Genomic DNA, 25,246 nt, shown 5'->3' on the forward strand with positions numbered 1-25,246 from the left:
CAGAACTTCCAGAATATGGTAGTTTAACATAATGACCAACCCTGCCTTTTCATTTCATCCCTAGTCCACATAGCCCTCGGGGAGTCCTTGGAGCCATTTGTTTTCCTCTGGATGTTTTCCTCTTTGCTTCCCATTCAAAGACGTATCACACCCTTTAATTAAAAGTTGACACCATTTCCTGTGGTCTCAATGGAAAATCTGCAAAGTGTTTCGGGCAACAGTTCAATTTTTAACATGTTTTTACAGCACATTTTATGGCAGCCAGCTTTTTAGGTGCGTCATACCCTGGTGCGTCTCCTCTCTGTGGTGCGAGTGCTTCTTTTGAAATTGGTGTTATAGGTTTGCAAGACCCGCTTTGAAAGAGAAGTGAATGCTGGATTATGTGAAGTTGGGTGGAGGAAAAGATGGGGCAGCTGGGTAATTTTGCTTTGATCTCAGTCTGTGGTGTCACAGTACCCTGTAAATCTGAACATCTCTGTGATTGACGTGTTTTCAGATCATTGCTGTTCAAAGTCAGGATTTACCAGCGTCCAAGTTTTTAATGTCGTTTTAACTTTGTACACATAAATATGCCTTTAAATGAAAACTTCTGTGGAAAAGTATCTGCAAAACAATAAATTAAATAAAATTCTGAAGTTTATCTGGCCTGATTTGGATCTCTGTTTAGTACACTAGCTTTCTTATAGCTCTGCCATGGACTTCTGTTGTTCATTGTTGCGTTGATGAACATTAATCAATGGGAGAGTGTTTGGTGGATGTTTAGAAGTCACTTTGGGTTGAATCCCAGTCTTCATGATGCAGAAACATTTTGAGGACACCAACGAATGTCCCAGATCCCATTTGTTGGCAGGTCGGTGGTCATCCATTGTCATGTGTGAACGCTTCAGAGATGCCATTTTTGAGGCTCGCTGACACGAAGATAATTTAGAGGAGGAGGCGGTGGAGGAGTTGGTGGAGGAGGGGGATGCCTCACAACAAATGAGAGTGCAAGAGAGCCTGTTTAAAACAAAAAGTATGGTCCGCTTGGACTGTGAGCAAAACTGAACAATGTGTCAAGAAGACACATGTCTCCTTGACGTTTTCAGTGGGCAACATCGCGACAGAGCCAAGAGAGATTACCCGGAGAGAAACAGCCAGATCAGTTCACCAGGAGCTACTTGATTCATACTCCAGCACCGCCTCAGTGACATCTTACTGCTTACTGCCTTGCTTTTGAAATTATTTTTTTTATTGGAAAACCACTCCAGGGGAAGAGTAAGGATGGTTTCGAATTTTCTATCTATACGAGTCTATACGGGAGGAGTCTAAACTTGTTATAACCGTTTCCCACCTGATGACCATCAACAACTGTTTCAGCAAACATATGCTGTGAAGATTAAAAGCTGGTAGATTCCCTTCTGGTTATAGTAAGACCTACATTCATACTGATCCTCAAGTTAACAGGTAACCCTCAAATGTCTTAAACTTCCCTTTCAACTTAAAGATAAATGCTATTTTTAAAGACTCAGAACTACATTTTTGCTTCATTTGCTCCTCTGTTTAACCCGGTTCTCATTGTGACTCTAAATAAAAAGAAGTACTGTCTAAAATGTTGCGCATGTGAAGCTAAGACTTCTTACGAAACAGTTTAAGCATTTGAGACCAGAAAAAGTACTAAGACATCCACAATTAAAGTAATTTGGAGCTATAAACGGGTCATTAGAGGATTTAAAAACTATCCATTCTTTAACCTCTCCAACATTTAATTATTTTATGTGGCTTGACCCAGATGTGAAATCCTCTTCTCGGAAAACACTTCCCTTGGTCTTGTGACCATGTTGTGAACAACGGTGCATGTGTGCTTCTCGTCCTGCTGGCGTTCACCTATAAATAGGCTGCACAGTAGCTCTACGCTCTCGGGTGGAGAGAAGAGGGTGATTATTAAAAACACAGGCGGCCCTGTGGGAACTAACTGGCTCTCTAGCTCTCTAGTCTACGCTCTCACTCTCCATCTCTCTCTCTTTTACTCAAGATCCAGGTCTGAAGATCCTGCTGGTACATTTGGGTGACTCCTTTAGGAGAGCTGGGAATGTGGTGTGTTAAAGGGGGCCTATTATGGCATCTAATACCTATTTTAAACAGGCCTTGAATGTCTTAAAAACAAGCTTTTGATTGTTCTTGCTAAATAAATTAGAAATTCAGTCTCTGAGCCATGTCTTTATCTTCCCATTCTCTAACCTCCTTCTCTATGCGGGATTCTGAGTGGGCGGGGAAAAATGGCGGAAGCTCCGGCCGACGGAGTTGTTGTTCCGGCCAAAGTTAGTTGTGGGCGTGGTTTCACGTACCGGAGGCCAACCTCTGTAAATCGCTCCGTCGTTACGTGACGACGGGAGCAGAATCTGAACGGCTCGTAGAAGCCACATCACACTGGACGGCTCATCCGGGCGGCTGTACAGACACTGCAGAATTTGGTTGCTTTCCTCCTTCTCTGAGTTGGCAGGCTGAGGGGAGACCACTTTATATATGTTAAAGCAAGAAAAAACGTGTTTTTCATAATAGGTCCCCTTGGTAAAGAATGCCATTCACTATTAACACAATAAACAAAGATGTGGCAATGCATTCATGGATGGTTTCATTTCCACAAAATGAAGTTTAGAAAATTGAAATTCGCAGACCCAAAAGGAAATCCTCTAATCCTGAAAACGGTTCCAGCACTGCAGGCCTTTTGACATTTTCACACAGAGTTAAAAAATGTTGCTTCTCTGAGTGTTAGGACAGCTCAAATGACACTGGATCATGTCATGCATTTCAACTAAGTCCCACAGAAAAGGGATAATGAGGCTCAATGACACACACACACACACACACACACACACACACACACACACACACACACACACACACACACACACACACACACACACACACACACACACACACACACACACACACACACACACACACACACACACACACACACACACACACACACACACACACACACACACACACACACCCTTACAGAGAGAGAAGAGCTCTCTTTGATGCAGAGCATGGTTTCAAAAGCAGCACTGAAAGCAAACCTGTGAATCAGCTCGTTCCCCTGTGAGCAAAGCAGAACGTGGCCCGCTGAAAGTGTGTTTGTGTGTTCACGCATGCGCTTTAGCCCCAGTTAGACAGCGCCCTTGGCTGTGAGGCGGAATACTGAAACTAATTACAAGCTCAAAGAATCCTAAATTGAATCCCAAATTAGAAAGCGAACACCTCCCATCGGTGGCCAGAGCGCTGGTGGAGTCATTTCAGGGGAGGAGGAGAAACTGGGGCTATACAGGGACCATCAGGGGGGGGGATACATACATTTGAGTACATTTGATGTGTTTTATAAGTATTATTGACAAGTCTAGCAATGTAAACAAAATAGCTAAGCCAACTTTCTTTATAAATCGCTTTAAAAAACAGCAACCACTGAACACATTGCTATTGTAAAATACGTAAATTAAAGAGCTAAATCATATAGTAGAAGCCGATCATGATTGGAAGATATTTCACAACTTTTTTTGAGCCATTTTTTATTGCACCTGTTTTTTATTTTAACATTCAAATCAGATTGTGCAACATCTACCCATCTATCTGTCTGTCTGTCTGTCTGTCTGTCTGTCTGTCTGTCTGTCTGTCTGTCTGTCTGTCTGTCTGTCTGTCTGTCTGTCTGTCTGTCTGTCTGTCTGTCAATAATAATGCTCACTCTTTTAAACTTTAGAAGGATCCAATAAGAGTAGATGCAGATAGATGAAGACCCGCCTTGTTGGTGTCTTGTGATATCGTGCTTTTTTATTACCAAGACGACATTTCACGAAATCTTTCTCCCATTCGAAGCCATTTCCATCGGTACAGAACGTACCGAGCCAGTCCCAGCAGGCCGGGGTCAGGCTTTATCTGATGACTCACACAGCCACTATTCAAACAGGAAGATGTCAGAACAATTGTTCATAACAATGGAGACGTTTTTTTTAATTTTAATTTTTCCAACTGCAAAACCGACAACAGTCACTCACTGCTGTACCTATTCTTTGTTTATGCTAGTCTGGTTGTTGCTCTGCCTGCGTTACGTGCTTCCTTTCTCTGATTTGTTGCGTGTCTAGTGAGTTTCTCCTACCTCCGTTGGTACAGCACATGTCAGCTTTGGCACTTGACATTTCACATGGAAGAGAGCATAGCCCAATTAATGGCACATCCCTTAGATATGTCAATGAGTGGCACATCCCTCACATCCCACCGTGTACTGAGGTGCCTGATTTCGCAAAAGTGTAGCTGGTTCCTCTGGCAACCATGTTTGATTTGCACTTCTCGAAACCTCAATCATTTCACAACTGCCGTGTACATACGTCATTTGGTTTAGCAAACCAGCACAAAGGTGTTATGTTTTGAGGTTACCCTGGGTTTAAGCCCAATTTTCATGTTGCAGACAAATTCTGATGGCGCCAACAAATGCCCCAGATTGTAGGCAGGCTGGTTGTCAGCCATTAGTGTTTGTGAACGCTTCAAAGACGCTGTTTGCTGACACAGATGATTTGGGAGGAGGTGGCAGTGGACGGGTTGGTGAATGAGGGGTAGCCTCACGATAATTGACAGTGACAAACTTCCTTGCAAAAACAAATATGGTTTGCTTGGAAACGTGGCAAGAAAACACACGGCTCCTCAGAGTGCAGTATCTCAACAGACTCAAGACATGGTCAGTTCACCAGGAGCTGCTTGATTCCTCTGAAAACAAGGTTTCAGTGATGCTCTCCAAATAGACCACTCGTGGGGAAGAGAAACAATGGTTTTGAATTTTCTCTGTTCAAACACAATCTACGAGTGCCAGGATTGATGGTCGAACTGGAAAGTGGAATACCACATCTGACCACATGGGGGTGCTTACATCTACGGTGTTGCCAAAGGGCCACTGATAATACTGAGTGGAGTAGAGATGGTCCGACAAGTCTTGTACTTGTACCTTGTCCCACCTCCATTGTCTTACGCCCGGGGTGGACACATGAACCTTCTGGCCACATGCTGCCCCCTTGTGGTCAGAAAGTTCTATTACTACATAGCGTAGCTTCGAGATGCACGTCTATGTGTGCTGTGGCAACGCATTATGGCACTCTGCAATCTGAAGATGGTCCCGTTGTAGTCCACAGTCAGCAGATCCTCGACGCTTCTGGTTTCTGCTGCATTCATTTGGTGCTGAATCAAACACCGCCCCCAATGAATGCAAATAAAAAAAATAAAGTTCCTTCCTGGTTCCCTGTTCACTAACTTCCCTCACCTTCCACCTGAGCAGCCATGGGGTGACCTTTTGCAAATTAATCCTTTACAAAGGTCTTTAATTTCAAAAATGTATAGTCCTATTCAGTCATATGATGGTTATTTGACCACTAGCACAAAAGAGACTTGGGAGCGGGAACTAGGATTAGCTTTTGATCAATATTGGTGGGAAGCCGCACTGAAGGTCATTCACAAGACATCCATTTGTGCCCGTTTGACCTTGATACAATTTAAAGTTGTATTTAGATGTCATTATTCAAAGACAAGGTTGGCAAGGATTTTCCCAAATATGTTAGATGTTTGCGACAGATGTGCAGGCTCACCTTGCAGTCTTACGCAGATGTTTTTCTCTTGTCCAGCCCTGACAAACTTTTGGCAAGTTTACTTACGTAATTGCTAAACGCCACCTCCTTCTTAACTGGAAATCCACGACAGCTCCTTCCAGTACACAGTGGATTAACAAGGTTATGTCATTTTTAAAAGTAGAGAAAATTAGATACTCAAGAAGGGGAAACTTGAACAAATTGTACAATAAATGGCAACTGTTTATGGACTTTTTTGCGACAACGTAACCCCCCACACACACCCTTTTTATTTATTTATTTTTTACTTGGGGTTTTTTTTTTTTTTTTTTTTCCAAAGATTTTTACTTTTTTATTTTTGTCTATCCTTATGTTTATGTATCCAGTTAATTATTTCATACAGATTATGTCTATTTTATTGTATTGTTTATCTAGTCTTGTTTTGTGTTATCGTTATTTGTTCTTAAAAAGTATGTAAATTTAAATTCACTGGTGCATACAACCATGTTCATTGCTGTCACCAATGTGCCCTGGCATATGTAAGTGCCTTTGTTACTTTTGCATCAATAAAAAATATGAAACAGGAAAGTTCCTTCCTGGTTGTTCTTGTGGGACAGACAACTTTGCTGGTCTGGGTCTGGGTCTCCTGCTGCTGGTGCTGCTTTGGGGCGTTACGTCGACTGCAGGAGGACGATAGTCCGGCTTCGAGAGGATCCTGCAGGTTGCTAAGCAAGGCAAGAGGATATGATGAGCAGCAAGTGCCCAAAGTCACATGACAAAGGCCAGTCCAGCCGGTCTCGGCCTCTCTGACCACTGTGCTTGAAAACCAGTTGTTTTTTTTCCCTTACTGTGTCTTCAGCTTGCTTAGATGCTCTGATGGTAAGCCTGAGTGCTGCCAGGCCGTCTCTCACGGCCTGTGACGCACTGATTTCATCTCCTGTTCGCCCCCCTCACACCTTTCTGCAATGCTCCTTCTCACAGCACTCATTTCTCCCTTCTTACTACCTCCAGAGGAAGTGCACAGGTGTAAGAGCAACAAAAAGAAATGCTATGGTGTTCCTCCTCTGTGCTTTTCACGCAGCAGGGCGAAATACCGGCACTACAGAGCCTGAATGAACCGGCTGTTGTGATGCGGCTATGATCAGAATACTCAACTACTTAATGCAATTATCATTTATTTGGAATAACATCTTGTTTGGGATCTACATGGTAGTTTCTTATGAAGAAAATCGGCTTACTATGTTCATACTGGAGTTCAGCACCGACAGAGGATCGGTGAGGACCACAAGTTCAAATCTGACATGTGCGATTCCTTCTCATTCAACAAGTTTACCAACAAATCATGCTCCAGCAGCACAACACCCCATCCAGGACAGATTATCCAGCTCCTGGCTTAAACCCTTCTTATATAACCAAAAACTAGTTGGTAAACACATTAAGAAATTTGCATGTGAAAGAAAAAACTAAAACGTTACGATGTGCAAAAACGGTTTTATCACTATAAATAAAGACAGGCTCTATATCTTTTTGGGAGTTGAGCGAGGAAAATAAAAACATCCTTTGTAAACCTCTGTTTGCAGTCTCTTTGTATGCATGTGCACGTGTGTGTCTGACCATTGTTTGACTTCAAATAGAGAACAGTATACGTGCTGTGAAAATAAATCTCCTCGGGCTGTAACCCCTGACCACGTACAGGATACAGATGGTGTGTGAAGAAAACAAAAATTAAAACACACGAGCTAAGACAGCAAGTGTTTTGTGTTTGTGTGCGTTTTTGAGTGTGCAACATTTGCCTGAAGTGGCCGTGTGTGTCGTCGTCCTTGGACGGGTCCAGGTCCTGTGTGGAGATGAGGCCCGTTTCTTCAGCCTGCTCCTGCTTCTCAGTCATGCTCCTGGCCCTGAATACACAAACACACGGCTCTGGGTTAACAGCAGGCACCTCGCAGCTCCATCTCTGTGTTCGCCTGTGAAAAATGTTTGTTTTTGTCTCCAGGTTTGGCTTCAAAGAGGCTTTGGCTTCACAAGTGGGTTATGGGGCAAACAAGTGAACTCTGCCTTAAAAATCAACACCGCAATGATGCAACACTCAAAGTCTGACTGAGCCTGCTTACACTACATTAAAAAATATCTACTTAGCAAAATAAAGCTGCGTTTCTGTGCTTTTGTAAATGGGTTCAGAGTGTTCCCGTACGCAGATGTCTACAAAGAGGGAGAGCACCTCAGAGGTTGTGCAGATGGCTGACCTGACGTGCTGCTGTGAGAGGACTCCAATATTTTGAAAAATACACTTTAGCACCAAATGTGAGATTCACCATCAGCTGGCACACACACACACACACACACACACACACACACACACACACACACACACACACACACACACACACACACACACACACACACACACACACACACACACACACACACACACACACACACACACACACACACACACACACACACACACACACACACACCTTGGATATAACCATTAGCTGAGGTGTTCAAATGTGTTCTTCTGTTTACAAGCAGAGCACCGGCATGATAAAAAGATGGAAAAAGAATCAGCTCCACGTTCACTGTGATGGATTTATGCAGCTCCAGTCATTTATAAACACCTTGGTGAAGTTGCTTTGCATGCAGCTGGAAATGGTTTGTCGTGGAGTGGGGACGAGCCTTGTAACCTCCACCTGCAACGAGATCAGAAAAGGACAGAAACATTGAGGACTGATGTGGATATGGAAAAACCTTCTGCACAACTTAATACGTCACAATCTTTGAAACTGGAGACTTTGATATCCCCTTAACCGCTGCTAGCTACTCAACTTACCACCAACATCTATGTCATTTAAACAGTTAAGAAGTTTATCCATTACATATTACGGCGTTAGCAATTGTTTTTAATCGCTGATAGAGCAGAGGACTCCTGTCCTTCTGTGTTTCAACTACCAGGGATGAGCGAGTCAGGCTGCTCTAATTATCAAGTTAATTACATTTTTTTAGACACATTGTAATTTAGTAGAGTGTTTGCGACTATGCTTGGCTAAATAAGAGAGTGAAAATGAGGCTTGTGGACAATTTCATAAAAAATGTATAGTTCAAAGTTTATTTAGACGGGACAATCTATATTCATAAACACTACATTAAGCAGTGTGAATACACCAGGTTTAGCAGAAATGCTAGTTTCCACCCGCAATTCCAACAAACAACCAGACACACTCACGGGCAATTTAGAATGATCAATTAACCTAGCATGCATGTTTTTGGACTGTGGGAGGAAACCCACGCAAGCACGGGGAGAACATGCAAACTCCACACAGAAAGGTCCTGCTGGGCCTGGGAGTCGAACCTTCTTGCTGTGAGGCAAAAGTGCTAACCACTAAGCCACCGTCCTGCAGATGTACAGACAGCCTAATAAAGTTTTATGGATGTGAAACATGTGAAACATCTGGAGGAGTTTCCATTATAACTCACATGTGGATTTTTCCTTGAAGAGATTAGTAAAAATAAAAGCTTAAAATTCAAATGCTCACATTTCGGAAACAACAAATATTAGCTGAAAAATACAGGTAAGTTCAGATAAAGATGGTTTTAAGCCATCACTCATTTAAGGAACAGCAGCCCACTCTTTTTAAGGTCCCACCAAAGCATTTAGATTGGGTTGAGCTTTGGACTTTGGGCCATTGCAACTTGGTTCTTTGGTCATTTTGTTGTAAATTTGCTGGTGTGTTTGGGATCGTTGCATGATATGACAGACAGACATGTCCTCACATTTGACGAGAGGAGGTACCATTGAGGAGCTGGACTCAATCAGCGGTTTTAGATTAGACCCTGCTACTTTCCCTGGATGAAGAACTCGTGTTAAACGCAGATTGGCAGCGTAAATGCGTTTTATTGCCTCCCCGGTTGCTGAAGCCAAGTTGCAGCGAGGGAAGAGGTGTCAGGAGGCATTATCCAGTGGTGCTGCGTAACACGATGGTGTGTTGTGTGTTTGGTGGTCCTAGCCGACTTTACCAACAACAGGGGGGCTGGCTGATTCAGCGCTGGGTGCAGGAGATGGAGCTGGTGCCGGGTCTGTGGTACCCTAAGTAGCAATGGGATTTAAATAGTGGCTACCTCCCAATCGTGTAGCGCGAATTGAATCATGTCCGGTTCAGCCTTCCTCTGCCACTCCTGCCACCGGTTGTTGGCCTCTTTCTGAAGCTGCTCAGTTTGTTAATGGCCTGAGTTTCCTTTTTTAGCTGCAGTCTAAGTAGCCGGTTGCACCAACTATGGACCATCTCTGATTGTTCCTGTTTGTTTTTGTCCTCGGCTCTCAGGCTGAAGACCTCGTGGACTCCCCACACCCTCCCTCGCAATTCACATCAGAGCGTACCCGTGTTTAAAGGGGACCTATTATGGCATCTAATACCTATTTTAAACAGGCCTTGAATGTCTTAAAAACAAGCTTTTGATTGTTTTTGCTAAATAAATTAGAAATTCAACCTCTGAGCCATGTCTTTATCTTCCCATTCTCTAACCTCATTATCTATGCGGGATTCTGAGTGGGCGGGGCTATGATAATGAGGCACTGTGCTGATTGGCTGCCTGAATAATGCGATACACCGCTACGAAAAAATGGCGGAAGTTCCGGCCGGTGGAGTTAGTTGTGGGCGTGGTTTCACGCACTGGAGGCCAACCTATGTAAATCACATTTTTGTTACGTAACGACAGGAGCAGAATCTGAACGGCTTGTAGAAGCCACATCACACTGGACGGCTCATCCGGGCGGCTGTACAGACACTGCAGAATTTGGTTGCTTTCCTCCTTCTCCGAGTTGGCAGGCTGAGGGGAGACCACTTTATATATGTTAAAGCAAGAGAAAATGTGTTTTTCATAATACGTCTCCTTTAAGTTCATCCTTAGGGGTGTATCATCGAGGCTGGCGAGCTTGACCCGTATCAGTTAATGTAAGAGGGACAGGTGAGGCGTTAAATTGGGGATGTAAACACAGGGTATCCGGCAAAGTAAAAGGGGCTAATGACCACAAAATGACCCGGTCTTGTGACTGCAAAACAAGCCCGTGCCATCACCCCTTCACCACTGTGTTTGGTGTGGCCAAATGCTTCACTTTGGTCTCAACAACTGAATGAAGATTGTTCTCATCATGGCTTAAAAAAAACAACAAAAACATGATCCCATGTTCTTTTTAGAGAAAGAGATTTTTTACTTGCAACTCTTCCAAATAGTCATACTTTTTTAGCCTTTTTCTAATGATGCTGACATGAACTTGACATATTGACTCATGGTTGGAAAGTCCAACATCTTGTTCTACTGCTTACAATTTTCTTTAAGCACTGCACAGCTCAACTTGTGAGTGAACCTGCTGGGATGTCCACCCCTGGGAAACATTCACAGCTGTCTTGAACATGTTCCCGCTGTGAAAGACGAGCAAAGTGCCAAAACTTCTGCTTTAATAGAAGTGTCTCATTCTTTGATGTTGAATTAATATGATGTATTTGATGAACAGCTAGGACTGCTGCTAGACCCGTTACAGTCTAAAATCTAAGTTCAATTCAATTAAATTTTATTTATATAGCGTCTATTACAACAGAAGTTGTCTCTAGGCACTTTCCAGAGACCCAGAACATGAACTAAAAGTGCACAAATTCCCTGTTAGCACAAATAAAAATAAGTGCACAAATACCCCAAGTAATTACAGATTTGTATAATGTTAAAGGAAAAATCATGTTTTAGCCTTTACCTGACATGTCATCATGTTGCAGTTCAAGCTCTGGAAGGCTTAAAACAATCATTTGTTCTCTCTCCCTCTCTCTCTCATGCACACAACACATGACAACCTGTGCTGTAAACTCCTCTGGGAGAGGGGAAGTTGTTACCACCTGCTCTGGTATAATTACAGGTGCTGATGGAAGTAAGCACCTGCATGCACTTTCCAGTATATTACCTCTAATTGAACACAAGCTTTACGTCAGCCGCTGACCTGTTCAAACAACAGAGGTTTTCTGACGCCTGAGGTCGGGCCTGACTTTTATCTGTGGTCACAGAGGACTGAATGCAAGTGAAAGCCTCAACGTAATAGATAAAGATGGGAGCTGTGGGGTATTCTCACCAGAGCTCTGCGCTCAAGCGATTCAGTGTGTCCCCAGACGTGGCCTTAAGGTAAAATGAAACCTCAGCACAGCAGAAAATAACCTTTAGATCACCTTTGTTTGCTTAAGTAGGAAAACCATCTTGCAAACACAGACTTGAGAGAGTGAGCTTGTGTTATTTTGAGATCATGTATATATATATATATATATATATATATATATATATATATATATATATATATATATAAAGGCAAACAAACAAAAAGAAAACATCTGAAATTATCTAAGAGGAAAGACATTTTTTCCTCTTTGTTTTTTTAAATCTGAGGGAACAGACTTTGGCTCTTTGGTTAACTCATCCACAAAATGTTTACTCTCCGTCTAAAATGTCCCAAAATCAATGGCACAATGAACCTTGTGATAAACCATCTTTATGAATCTGTGTGAATGTGGCCACGAGGATGTTTTGGACATCAGTTAGTGTGCAATCCTTTTAGATTTAAACAACCAGAAGAACATACATCTGCAATTTCAACTGACATGATGAGTGAAATGCCGTCCTTATCAAATAATCTTGTTTAAAGGGGTCATATTATTTAGAAAATACCTTTTCTGTGTTTGAGATCATTTATTGGGGTGGTTTAATGTGGGGGTAGGTTGGGGGACTGTGATATCACTATCTCAGATCAGACCATTATATACACCTTCATCTGCATATTTATGCCCACATCATCCTGTATTTGCTGTACTCTACAAGTAGCTAGGGCAAAGGTTTAACACCAAACATTTTTTTAAAGTCCCACCTCACAGAAGAACCCTTTAACTGCATTTATGAGTAATTCATTATATATTATGTTAACTAGGGGTGGGCAAAAATATCGATACGGCAATATATCGCGATACATAGTCTCCCGATACGATATCGATATTCAATGTATGTATCGCGATATATTGCCGTATCAATATTTTTGCCCACCCCTAGCTGCACTTTATTTTGTGATTTCAGTGTGGGTGAGACGCTGCATTTTATTTTTGTCATTTTAAGTCAGGGGCAAGTAGCTGTACAGTATTTTTGTGATTTCAATTTCAGTGTGGGTGAGACACTGCATTTTATTTTGAGTATTTTGTATCTAAGAATAATGCACACACTGCACTTTTCATTGTGTTTCAGTGTGTTTTTTCATGCAAATATGTTGCATAATTAAAATGGAAAGTTTGAATTACATTGTTTTGACTCAGTCTGTCCAATGCATTATCACTAACATCTGATGTACATATATACAACTTGGATTTTAAGATGTGTAATGCATTTTTAAATTTTTCGGTGAACTATGTAGAATATCGCGATATATCGGGATATATCGCATAATCGGGATATCGCAATTTGTATCGTATCGTGGCTCAAGTATCGTGATGCGTATCGTATCGTGAGGTCCTTCCCAATACCCACCCCTAATATTAACAGTATCCAGGGGTCAAAGTAGATTTGACCCGATCAGCGCGATCGGGCTGCGGATGAAGCCCGACGGGCTGAGTCCTGACAACTGTTCCACTTTCTTCGCTGTCAGTCACTTTCCGTGCCGTGCGGCACCTCGGAAATGATGCCGGCTTTTGCGAAATCTCAACAAAAGTCCCAGCAGACACGTTAGCCCAGGCATCTACAATCCATCCGCAAACTGTGGCGTAACTTGCCCGGCGCTTCCTTCCACTCTTTGTGAAACTGTGGTCTCCATCCTAGCGTGGCAGCCAAGCACAACAGTAAAAGACGGAGCCCGCCGCCGGGCAGGCCGACCTCCCCGCCCGCGGGGAAGCATCGGCTGCCGCTCGGGCGGCGGTTCCTCCGGAACGCAGTGTTTCTCAAAGCGCTCCTGCGAGGGAGCCGCGGTGAGAGCCCCCGACAACACACATTCGGCGCACTGCGTCATTGGGCGCGCGGCACATTTTGAAAAAAAAAAAATAAGACGTTTATATGCGCCTAATGGTCGCGAAAATACGGTAATCCGAAGGCAGGAACTGAGAAATGAGGTGATTTGCTGTTTAAAATGTCATAATGCTCAAAGGTTTTTCTACCTGAAAGTGCCAAAGTGGGTTTGAATGTCGCTTTCGGAGCTGCATGATGTAAAATAATCTAGTTCTTTTTAGATTTCACTAGAGAATGAGAGGTTGACGGCGCGTATCTGATGCTGCCATTTTGCTGTTGTTTTGAGGTTGTGGACGAGGTCTGTTTGGATCATGGTTTTGTTCTGCTATAGCGGGTCACAGAACTGTTTAGGAAACTGTAGCACAGCGAGTGCTACGGGGCCCGACCGACAGGACAGAGAGAACACGGGGTTTTAGTGCACGAACACCTTTATTCACAACACACCAACACACGTGCTTTCGGCTTCAGTCAGCAGCCCTCTTGCTGCTGTGCAGCCACTTCTTATGAAGGCAGGCAGGGTGGAGAGGTTGATTGGGAACACCTGTTCCCAATCACCTGAGTGGCTGCACCTCCACCCTGCCACAGAAACAAATTCACCATTTGGATACCATTTTTTTTTTTGTATTGACGACATGGGACAACGCGTCAATGAACTTATGCAAAGGGGCCACAAAGTTTACTTTTGGTTGTTACGAGCTATTTTCTTTTCCATTTTTTCCCAAGAAACATCTTCAGACCATAGACTACGTACACCACAAACAAGTCCAGAGACTATAAAGACAACTGTACAAAGCCCCTGCCATGTCACCCAGAGGTTTTCTGAAGAGCCCTTTTGAAGCCTCTTTTTCATCTCACTGCACTACACCGTGTTGGTAGGAACTGAACAATGAATCGGTCCATTACGACCAATGGCTGGACCAAGCAGGTCTGGAAGCTGGTTGGAACACACGCACCTTACAAGATACCCTTGTTAGCTTGGTTGGCTTAGCTTAACTTAAAGGAGCTTGAGGCAGGATTGAGGCAGGATTTATGAAAAATATTTGTATACGTTTTAAGTTTTCTAGTAATAATGTCAGATGAAGCGTTCCAAACCCAAAAGAATGAGCCCTCTAGTATATCTCTCCGTTGCCTTGAACGGGCTGTGTGCTGCAAAATATACTGCAATTCGGTCCCGAATTCCCGCGCTGGGCTGCGGATGTGACGTCACATGACGCTGCATGTGCGTTCTCCCCGTTCTCCCCGTTCTCCCGTGCCGGCTTCACTGTTGGCTGCAGTACCCCCGATGGCCGTCGTGGTGAAGGGTGGCGCTAATGAGTCTCATTTCTTAAAAGGAGCCTCAAGCTCCTTTAACCTATGATGCCAACTAATGCTGCCACACGTTCATTCTGATCAAACCGATGTGGTCTGAAAGAAGGAGTACTACTGGAGCTCCACTGGGAGCCGTGGTTGCTCGGCTACCCATGAATGGCTTGGATATGCTGGTGGAAGATCCACTGGAGCCACCAACCGGTCAATCAAGCCTGGCGGTGTAGGCGACTGGTCTGTCCAACCCCTGCAAGGTTGTTATGGATGTGAAACCCACCTACACAGATCAAAACTGTTTATTGAACCAGGCTGTGAATGTGTTTACTTCTGCTCCAATGAAGGACATTTTAACGTGAAAGTCAATGGAGATATATAATATCTCCAATTGACTTTATAGTTATAATGAATAACTTTTGAAACCATTTCCTATAATGGTCAAGTGCAGTTTAATTTCCCTCTCTGTGCCTTCCTGTCCAAATAATCAATGATACTTGAGAGACAGAGGTTTCAAGTGATAATCTGCTTGTGAGATTACACACTGCAGCCACTACCTGCAAGGGCGTTCTTCTCTTTCCCCTGCATGAAGCACTTATGTCAGGTAAGCTGTTAAAAGATGAAGAGATGTTGGCACAAAATCATAGATGAATGACTAGTCAATAAATGTATGCTTTTCCAGCCTTCAGATGTGCTCTAGCCATTGACTCAAGCCCCCGTCCCTTCACCACCATGTCCACCTTTGTCTCTCAGGACAAACATTTTGCACTGTCACAAGACATCCTCCAATCCAATAAACTGTAATCGCATTAAGGTTGTTAGTCACTGAGATTGGTGGTGAAGAATGGCTGCACGCTCTCTCTGCCTCCAGACACTCAGTTCTCTCTGCAAACCAAGTTGTAGTTGTTATTCTATGCAAATGATTTAAAACTTTAGACTCTAAAGTAGATATTAAAGCCACACTGCTATCCTGATTTGCACCGACTGTAGCTTTTTACTGTACAACCTGGAGTTTTAGCTCATCCTAAATAAACACATTTACATACAGACAGACTGTGTGTATCACAACAGTGAAATAAGCCGACTCAGTCCTGGATATTAACGCACAAAATACACTAGAACATTTACTCTAGAGGACAAATGTTTTTTACTTTATTAAGGAGGCTCAAGCAGAAAAACAAGGGTTGATCATGTCTCAGAAGCTTTTGGAAACAAAGGCTTCCTATAAAAACAACAACCAAAGTAAATGCAAAGTAGGATAAGATCATTTGCTACGTTTGCATCTCATGTAAATCTTTTTTAACAAATTTGTTGCTTCACTTGCCAGCAGCAGGGTTTTTTTTCCTCACCATTTTTCCCCATTGCTGCATATTAACTTTATCTGGCCTTCTGGTATCTCAAGGACACAAATAGTCTATGAAAGTGCAATAGAAGTCCAGCCTTTGGACTCTGAGATACTCTATCTGCACTGCTTGAAGCCTCCTGAAATAACCTCCCCATTGTGAGAGCACCTCAAAACAGTCTTTGATGACAGAGGTGTGTTTTAAGTCAGCACACGGCTCCAAATGTTCATCTGTCTGAAGATGAAGTGCACCATGATAATGAATGTTTATATTTGTAAGGGATATCTATCTATTACTGTATACACACACACACACACACACACACACACACACACACACACACACACACACACACACACACACACACACACACACACACACACACACACACACACACACACACACACACACACACACACACACACACACACACACACACACACACACACACACACACACAGAAAACAAGATAAAAAAAAAAACTACAGTATGAAATGAAATAAAACAAATAAAAACTCATTTTTCTCCTGAAATCAGAATAAGATGACGTTATTTATCCCCAAGGGGAATTATATTTATAACAGTGCTCCATTCAACCAACACTAAGATAAATAAAATAAATACAAAAAAGAACAGGCTATAAACATAGTGCAAATTTAGCAGTGTGAAAAGAATCGATAAACTGTAAAATAGATTGCGCACCCGTTAAAATTGAAGTGGCTGTATATGGTATAACAGTGGTTTCCCAGTGAGAGGGGCTCAGCTTTTTTGAGGTGGGTGGTGTGAGTGTTTTAGTCTGCGTGCTCCTGTGTTGGACCAGGAGCAGGTGGATGGGGTGGTGGTTTTACCCAGGATGCTTCGTAGTTTCTGAACCATCTGTCTCTCCATCACTGTCTCTAAAGAGTCCAGCTTCACCCCAACAACATCGCCATGCAGCTTTTTGTATCGGTTTCTTGAGCCTGTGCGAGTCTGCGACCCTCGTTCTGCTGCCACAGCAAACCAGATCACACCAGAGACCACAGACTCAGGAAACATTCTCAGCATAGTTCAGCAGACTGCATGACCTGAGCCTCAAGTAGAGGCGGCTCTGGCCTTTTTTGTAAAGGGCATCAGTGTTCGGAGCCCAGTCCAGTTTATTATCAGTAATAACATAATAACATTTAAATGGCTTGTTTTACAAACGCACAAACACGAGATGTGTTCCTGAAAGTCTGAAATGTATCTGCACTCTTGTGTTTTGATATAAAAGCTGCCTCTTACTGTTAGAAAACACAAAAATACAAAGTTAGTGACAAGAAGATCAGACCCGAAGCAAACCGGGCTCTTCAGAATAAAAGCCTGGAATAATTTATTTTTGGAAAGGAGACTTTCGGTTGTAAAACAAAAACTGAAAAATGAAAATAACCTCTCGAGAATAACAGTTCATATTCACATAAAACTTATTACAATAGTTTTACATGTTTCACAGCCCTTTTTTGACAAAAATGGTAAACATTGTAGTGTATTTTAAAATATGTTTTATCCCACTGGTTAGTAGGTAATGTTACAATACTAACTATAAGGAATGTAGTTTATTTGGCAAAGTTTCCACCCGTTATTCGCCAACTCTTTCAAGAGAACAATATTTTGAAAACCCGGCCGGAAGTGCCACTTTTCCTCCCAGGGCTTGACCGCCGTCTCCTACCTGTAACTGACTGCCGACTTTTTTTCCGTTGTGTTGTCGCCCTTGAAACTGCAATTAAGTCCTCTGGTGTGCGTCGCATTGCTCTGTTAGATCATTTTAATGCGTTTAGTAGGAGAAAAACAGAGGAAAAAAGTCCCGGTTCCCCCGTGAGTGATGTTGTGCGGAGCTGGCAGTCCCGCTGCGCTGCAGCTCCTGAGCAGCGTGTGTGACTGCTGTGGGCTGAGTTTACCTACCAGCCCGGGGCTCAAGGCTCATTTATGCTTCTGCGTTACACCCACGCAGGGCCTACGGCGTAGGGTACGCGGTAGCGCGCACCGTACGCTGTAGGCTACGCCGTCTTTTAACGCGGAACCATAACTCAGGTTTGAGTTTACCTACCAGCCTGGGCTGGGATTACAGAGGGATATTCTCCCAGAGACGCCCAGAACAACACGGAGATACATCACTACATCTGTAATGTTAGGTGAAAAGTGTGACTGGGGAAAAAAGAAAAAAAAACAAAAAACTTATCTGACATTTATTTTAACAGAAAACTCTTGGTTACTTGAATTATGTTGAGCACCATGTATATGTATTAAAATATATAGGTGAACATAAACGATTTAAATGGAAATTGTATAAATTAACGGCTATTACCACTATATATTGTATATAATACAACATCTGTTGTATTAGACGCTATATAAATAAATATATATATATATATATATATATACATATATATATACACACACATACACACACACACACACACACACACACACATATATATATATATATATATATTAAGAATGCATATATATATATATACATACATACATAAATACATACATACATACGGTTTTTACCAACATGGTATTAACCATTAATATATATGCAGACAAGTTAGAAAGTAAAAAAAAAAAAAAAAAAAAAGATTTCTGAGCCTGTATACTACAACAGTATAATAAAATCCTGTAATGATCTGGCCCCCCCTAGGAAACAGTTTTGGAGGCGCCCCTGACACTAATACTAGATTACATACTTAAGTCCCTATCTCAAATCTACAACCCCATTTCCAAATAAACTTAATAGCAAACATAATGCAAAATAAAATAATCCAATGGTTTATGAAGTATTAAAATATCTTATTAAATCAAAGACTGTATAAACCAATGAATGAGCATTTGGTCACATGATCCATTGGTTTCTAAAGACCGGTTTTGAATCACCCGGTTCCTTTACGATCCGATATTGAGTCAAATTCAGGCTGGTATCGGCGATCCCGATTTCGATACCGATACATTGTTCAAATACACCTAATGTGCAGTAAAGAATACAAGACATCAGAGTCACTTATTTAGCTATTTATTTTAAAGTCTGAAGTATACTGAGGTAGCGGCCTCATTCACAATACAGCCGAGCTATTAAGACAACAGAAAAAACAGTGTTTGAAAAAGGAGTTTCCATCACTAAAACCATTCAAATAAATAAGAGAATAATAAACAAAAATAAGAACTAAGTTCCTAGTTCCTACCAGCAGCGTGTCATTTAGACAAAAATTAATAGTTTAGTTACCTTCCACCGTATTCCTGTTAATGATATACATTACCACAAATGACTGAAGTATCAAAAGTATCGATATTTTCATTTATTGATTTTAGAGCATACAGATCTGATATCGGAAGCATCTATATTTCAGTATTGATCCACACATCACTAGTTTTGAACCCGATTTTCTTCGTGGAGAGTGCTGCCGTGGTGCTTGAGAAGCCGATAGGAACACACCCACCGCAATCAATCAAAGTTAGCTCCTTCAGGTGAACCCCGCCGGCGTTTACAGCGGAATATACCGTTTAACTTGTTGACTTGATGGCAAAATCAAAAAGATAATTGTGTTTAGCCAAGGCTGGGTTCAGACAAACTGGTGGTTGCTTTGCTAAGCGCGGTAACACAACGATTACGGATGAGGAAGTGATAACAGCTAGCAATGGCTAGCCTTTGACTGTCAATCGCTAATAATAAAAATAAATGTATCGCTTTTTATAAACTCTCCTGGCATGGTACAAACAATTTCACCCCCCTTGTCATGAGTGTGACGTCAAACAACTTTTTGAACTGGTCTGTAAATATGTTAATTTCTGCTTTTGCAGCCACTCTAGTGGTCAGACGAGGAATTAGAACGAACCTTAGCGCTGCATGAGCCTCAATGTGGAAGTTTGATAGCTGGTGCTTTTATACAAGATTATGAAAGTAATAACTGAATGTATAATAAGGTGCGCAAGCCTTCCCAAGATGTTTTGCTAGGGTGAAAACACACCTTGTTTGACGGAAAATTTAAATGATCTTTATAATTTGTGTTGTATCATGGACAGCGGCAGTGACACAGTCGCTACACACATTAGGGGTAGGATGTGTGCAGTGTTTTCACTCACGCTTGTAGACTTAAAGGGGACCTATTATGGCATCTAATACCTATTTTAAACAGGCCTTAAATGTCTTAAAAACAAGCTTTTGATTGTTTTTGCTAAATAAATTAGAAATTCAGCCTCTGAGCCATGTCTTTATCTACCCAAATGACGCGATACACCGCTACGAAAAAATGGTGGAAGCTCCGGCCAGCGTGTCCGTGTCCTAACACCATGTGATAACTGCATGCGATGCGAGTGAGCGTCAGCAACAAAATCAATTCCATCCATCCATTTGCTTTATTTTTCTATTGGACTGTCCTAACTGGCCGCAGCTACGCAGCACGACGCAGCGCGCCGTTTTGAGCTGAACATTTGTCGGACGCCCTGCTTATTTTCTTCCTGTCACTCCCGTTGAAAGCCGGTTGAAAGCGCTGTAGGAAATGGTCATGGATGAGGAACGGCTGATCCAGTTAGTTGAAATGAGAAGTTATCTCTATGATTCCTCCTCATTTCACTACAAAAACCTCAATAAAGTGGCAGCTGCTGGAGGGAGATGGACAGAGAGCGTCCGATGTCACGCAGTGCGACGCGATAGTCGGACGCTCGCATGCAGTTACACGGCTTTATAGTTGTGAGCGTGGTTTACATTTTGGTTACGTGACGAAAATCAGCAGAATCTGAACGGCTCGTAGAAGCCACATCACACTGGATGGATCATCCGGGCGGCTGTACAGACACTGCAGAATTTGGTTGCTTTCCTCCTTCTCTGAGTTGGCAGGCTGAGGGGAGACCACTTTATGTATGTTAAAGCAAGAAAAAACGTGTTTTTCATAATAGGTCCCCTTTAAATGGTTCGATGTTGCACATGTGAACCATGTTTGTTCAGTAACATGGGCAACAATCGTTCAGTGTCGGGGAATCTCTAGGTGCATCATACAACCTCAGAAAATGAGGCTTAGATTATTCAGTGGAGGTTTTTGCTGAAGCTTTGGAGCCTGTGAAATAGATTGAGGCGAGCCCTGCTCAACACTAAGGTTTTACACCAATGTCAAAAGAGATGCTTCCTGCAGATCAACAGCTTGGAGCGAAGTCCTCCTCAAACCAGCTGCTATACACAAAACAGCAAAGACGACTGAGGAGGGAGCTTTAGTACTATTTTGACTAAACTATGTCACAGATGTTGCATCAAGACCTCAGGAAATTGTGTTACCTTTTGAAAAAGACAAAGAAAAAAAAAAAGGTCATAATATGTCAGCTTTAATTCTTGTATTTTCTGCCCGGGGGAAGGACCTTCCGTCCTGTCGGTGCACAGTTCAGATACCAGAATCCATGGCTGCTGAAGTCCAGATGTGCAATTGAAACATTGGGCAAATAACAACGGCTAACAAATGTTTTAGCAATCACATTATGGAAGAAATAAAGAAAATAACCCTGAGCACAGTGGTAAACATGCTCCTGACCTGATGTGTTGGAAACGTGCAGCGTTCAACATTCATTTATAATAAAGGGGAAAAAAGTCTTAATTCACAAGTTGCCCAGTTTAAATGCCTTTTTTTTTTTAAGTGTGAACTTTTTTGGGGGAATAACTATGGCAGTCCATGTTTATTTGGATTTTACACATTGTCCAACGTTTTGTCAGGGTTGAAGGAATAACAGTCTTTCAAGAGCATTGAGAGCCTGGCTCTGTAATGTTGACAGTCATGAGAAATGAGCTGTAACTTTAGTTAAATTCAGTGGGTAGTCTGGTATTTACTAGTCACAGCCCGTCTGTTACACGAGTGGAAAGACATTTTCCTCATCTGCAGACACAGTTTAACAGAAAACTAAATGCTAGTGTTTGAGTACCTCCGTGCTTTTTCCATTAGTGAAATAAATGTAAATAGTTGAATTTATTTTCTATGGATAGGCAAATTGCCAACTGTTGATGGTCCACGCTGCAGTTGTAGCAGATTTAGCAGAAGGATTTAACATGCAAAGGGGAACATTGTGCAGCGCAGCAAAGCAGCTGTGACAGCCTCAGGTGCCAGGTAACAGATCACCCACAAGTCAACCACCTTTGCAGCGTCGGTTATCCGCCGTCGCTCTCCAACGTGACTCCCAGTAATTAAAACCACTTCATTTGCAAACAAACTGCCGGTAATCCTCCCTCCAATGTAAAAGCTGACACTACTTTAGATGTAAATAACTGGATACAGTGATGGATATTGTGCTGATTCAGACCCTCTGCTTGCCGTTTGATCTGGTTTGTGGAGCGTTTAAATCCCTTGCAGTGAGCTGTGCACTGACCTGGCTCTGCAGGCTGCTATCCTCTGACTGCAGTTACCATGAGGGTGGTGGTAGTGGGGGGGCTGGCAGTATGTGTCCTGGCCCGAGGCCTCGTCGGCGGGCAGGGCCTTAGGGCTGGCTGCGTAGATAGTGCATCCCATGAACACCTCCTGGAAGTCACCGTCCGTGGTGTCCTACGGCGAGCGAAGCGAGAGCCGTCCTGCAGGTATCCTTCCTGCGAGCGGCCTGTCCCGTCCTGATGCCAGCCAGCTGCTCTGTGGAAAAGCCATTGGCTCAGCACATTGGTATCTTAACTCCTCCCTCCCTCTGAATCTCTCCTCCAGCCAGCATCACTCCCCTCTGCCTCCCCGGTCCTCCTCCCTCTGCCGTTGCTGAGAGCACAGAGGATAATCAGATTTCACATTTCCACTCACCAAAACCATCCCCAGCGTAATCACTCCCTGTCAGTGATGTTGCATTATGCTAATGCACCGAGCTGAGTCAGTTCGGGGGCATTAGGGGCAGTTAAAAATATCCCAGCAGCCTCACACATGAGTAAATGCCACATAAGAACGATAAAAGTTGTAACAGAGTGAACGTTGAGGGAGTCGGCTGTTAACAGCTGCTTCAACACACCGCCAGGGTTTCAAACCAATATTCACTTTTCACATCCGTGTTAATTAGAGGCGGTCAAATTTGACATTTTTTGAAGGTGGAAATCCGAGCTGAAAAATAGTCCATACAATTGGAAAAGCTTTTGCTGATTTTTTTCTTTTTTCATGATCCTTAGAGCGTGTTTAAAAGACAAAACTATGAATAATTTAAATTAAAACAATAAAAAGTGTAAACTGTGGTTCAGCAGTCTTCCTGCTGGATTAAAGTTAAAATTAAGATATATATATACAGTTTGTTTGTGAAAGTGGCCCTGCCGTATCAAACAAATGGAAACCCAATTTAAATAAAAGAATGGGATGATGCATAAAATCTAAATAAAAACAGAATGCAATGACTTCCAAACCACACCGGCCCATATTTATTCACAGGAGAACATAGAAAATATATTATAAAAATTAAACATGTATCAGGTCATCAAAATATTAGCTCATTTAGCACTTTAGCGGTAACATGTCTCAAAAATAAGGGTGAAAGGGAGAAGAAATAGGTGGCACAAAAAAAAAAGGACCTGGAGAAACATCTTGTAACCAATGAGGTTAACTCTCAATAGTTCAGTGACATGACTGGGTATGAAAAACAGCATTTTAGAGAGGCAGAACATTTTATGAGTAATGGTCCTCAGCGTAAAACTGTGACGACCTTGAATATGTCATCACCTACAATACAAAATATCCAAACATTCAGAAAATCTGGAGAAATCTTTGTGCGCACAGTAAAAGAGTAAAAATCAGTTCTGATGGCCTCAGTCTTTGGGCCATTTGACAGCGCAACATCAAAAACGGGTACGATTCTGGGATAGAAATCACCGCCTGGGCAACAGAAACCCTCCAGAAATCAGCGTCTATGAACGCAGAAAACGCAGGATCAAACTCCACCATGTAAGAAGAAATTATATGTCAACCTGATCCAGAAAAAACCACCATCTCTGATTCTAAGCACCTTTCAGTTGTTTCAGCGGTAACTTGGAAAACGGTTTTGTGGTCAGGCGTACTGAAATTTCCATTTCCGCTTGGAAACCACGAAGGCCACACGCTCCAGACCGAACAACGGCGGGACCACTTGCTGTCAGCACTCAAGTTTAAATGGCTGCATCTCTGATGCTGCAGGAAGTATTGTTGCCTGTCCAACTGGAAAACATCAATGCTGACAGGCCTGAGAGCAACGCAGGCTCCCATTCAGGAACCGTCTCGGCAAGGCCTCGCGTCTTTCAGTAAGACAAAGCTGAAATGCATTCTGGGTCCATTATAAAAGCAGAGCTCTGCATCAGAAGAGTCCAGGGGAACTCTCACCACCAGAAAACACTGCACATTGGGAAAATGGAAAGTCCGACAAAGAGTCAGGACTGTTGAGCAACTCAAGCCGGTACCAGTGAAGAACGGGACAACAGTCGTCCAAACGTCCAGCAACTGGCGGCCTCAGGGCCCAGAAATATAAGACGATGGGACGATACACAGGGGTAAAAATAATCTCCCTGTCCAAACCTTTTTTTTTTTTTTTTTTTTTTAAAGACATTGCTTCCATCAAATTCCAAAACATTTTTTTCATGGTTCACCCCAGGTGTGAATAAAACATGGGTTTATTTGCAAATTATTGCACTTGCATCAGATGTTAAATTTTACAGCATCCAACGTTTATGGAACTTTGGTTGAACGAAAAAGCAAAACTTTAATTTGAACTTCTGACTTCCTTCATTGAATATCTCCTCTACACATTTCTTTTTAGATACAAGTCTTGTCCCAACAACAGCATCATACAGATGCTGTCAAAAGGCATAAATGTTGTACTCCTCAGGTATTTGTCAATGAACTTTGTGAGCCAGGCTGAAACCTGAGACTGACGGAGGCCTCTTTTAGAGACACTGCTCTCCTGTGGTCACATGCAACAGTACACCCTGCTCCAGGAGAGGGGGGGGGTCCAGGTTTACTGGGATGTGATCACAATCATATTGTTTTCGGATAAACATGTCAGTTACCGACGCTCAGAGGAAAAAAA

At 42.5% G+C, this 25,246-nt stretch overlaps 1 protein-coding gene across 3 annotated transcripts in view; it reads right to left on the bottom strand.

Annotated features, from left to right (window-relative positions):
• gramd2aa (GRAM domain containing 2Aa) overlaps positions 1 to 22,888 on the bottom strand; it is a 44,840-nt gene extending 21,952 nt beyond the window's left edge. Inside the window, exons 1-3 of one of the 3 annotated variants that reach the window (XM_061739411.1) lie at positions 22,601 to 22,888; positions 8,204 to 8,275; positions 7,379 to 7,483 (exon numbers count right to left, since the gene is read on the bottom strand). In XM_061739411.1, coding sequence (XP_061595395.1) covers positions 7,379 to 7,483; positions 8,204 to 8,275; positions 22,601 to 22,740 — 317 coding nt within the window. In that variant the 5' untranslated portion in view covers positions 22,741 to 22,888. Of the gene's footprint in view, positions 1 to 7,378; positions 7,484 to 8,203; positions 8,276 to 17,924; positions 18,137 to 22,600 lie in introns of those variants that run through there. The other 2 variants (XM_061739428.1, XM_061739421.1) reach the window with 2 other exon arrangements.
• Between the last annotated feature and the right edge of the window lie 2,358 nt (positions 22,889 to 25,246).

The sequence above is a fragment of the Cololabis saira genome, chromosome 2 (genome assembly GCF_033807715.1).
Source record: "Cololabis saira isolate AMF1-May2022 chromosome 2, fColSai1.1, whole genome shotgun sequence".
NCBI classification, from domain to species: Eukaryota; Metazoa; Chordata; class Actinopteri; order Beloniformes; family Belonidae; genus Cololabis; species Cololabis saira.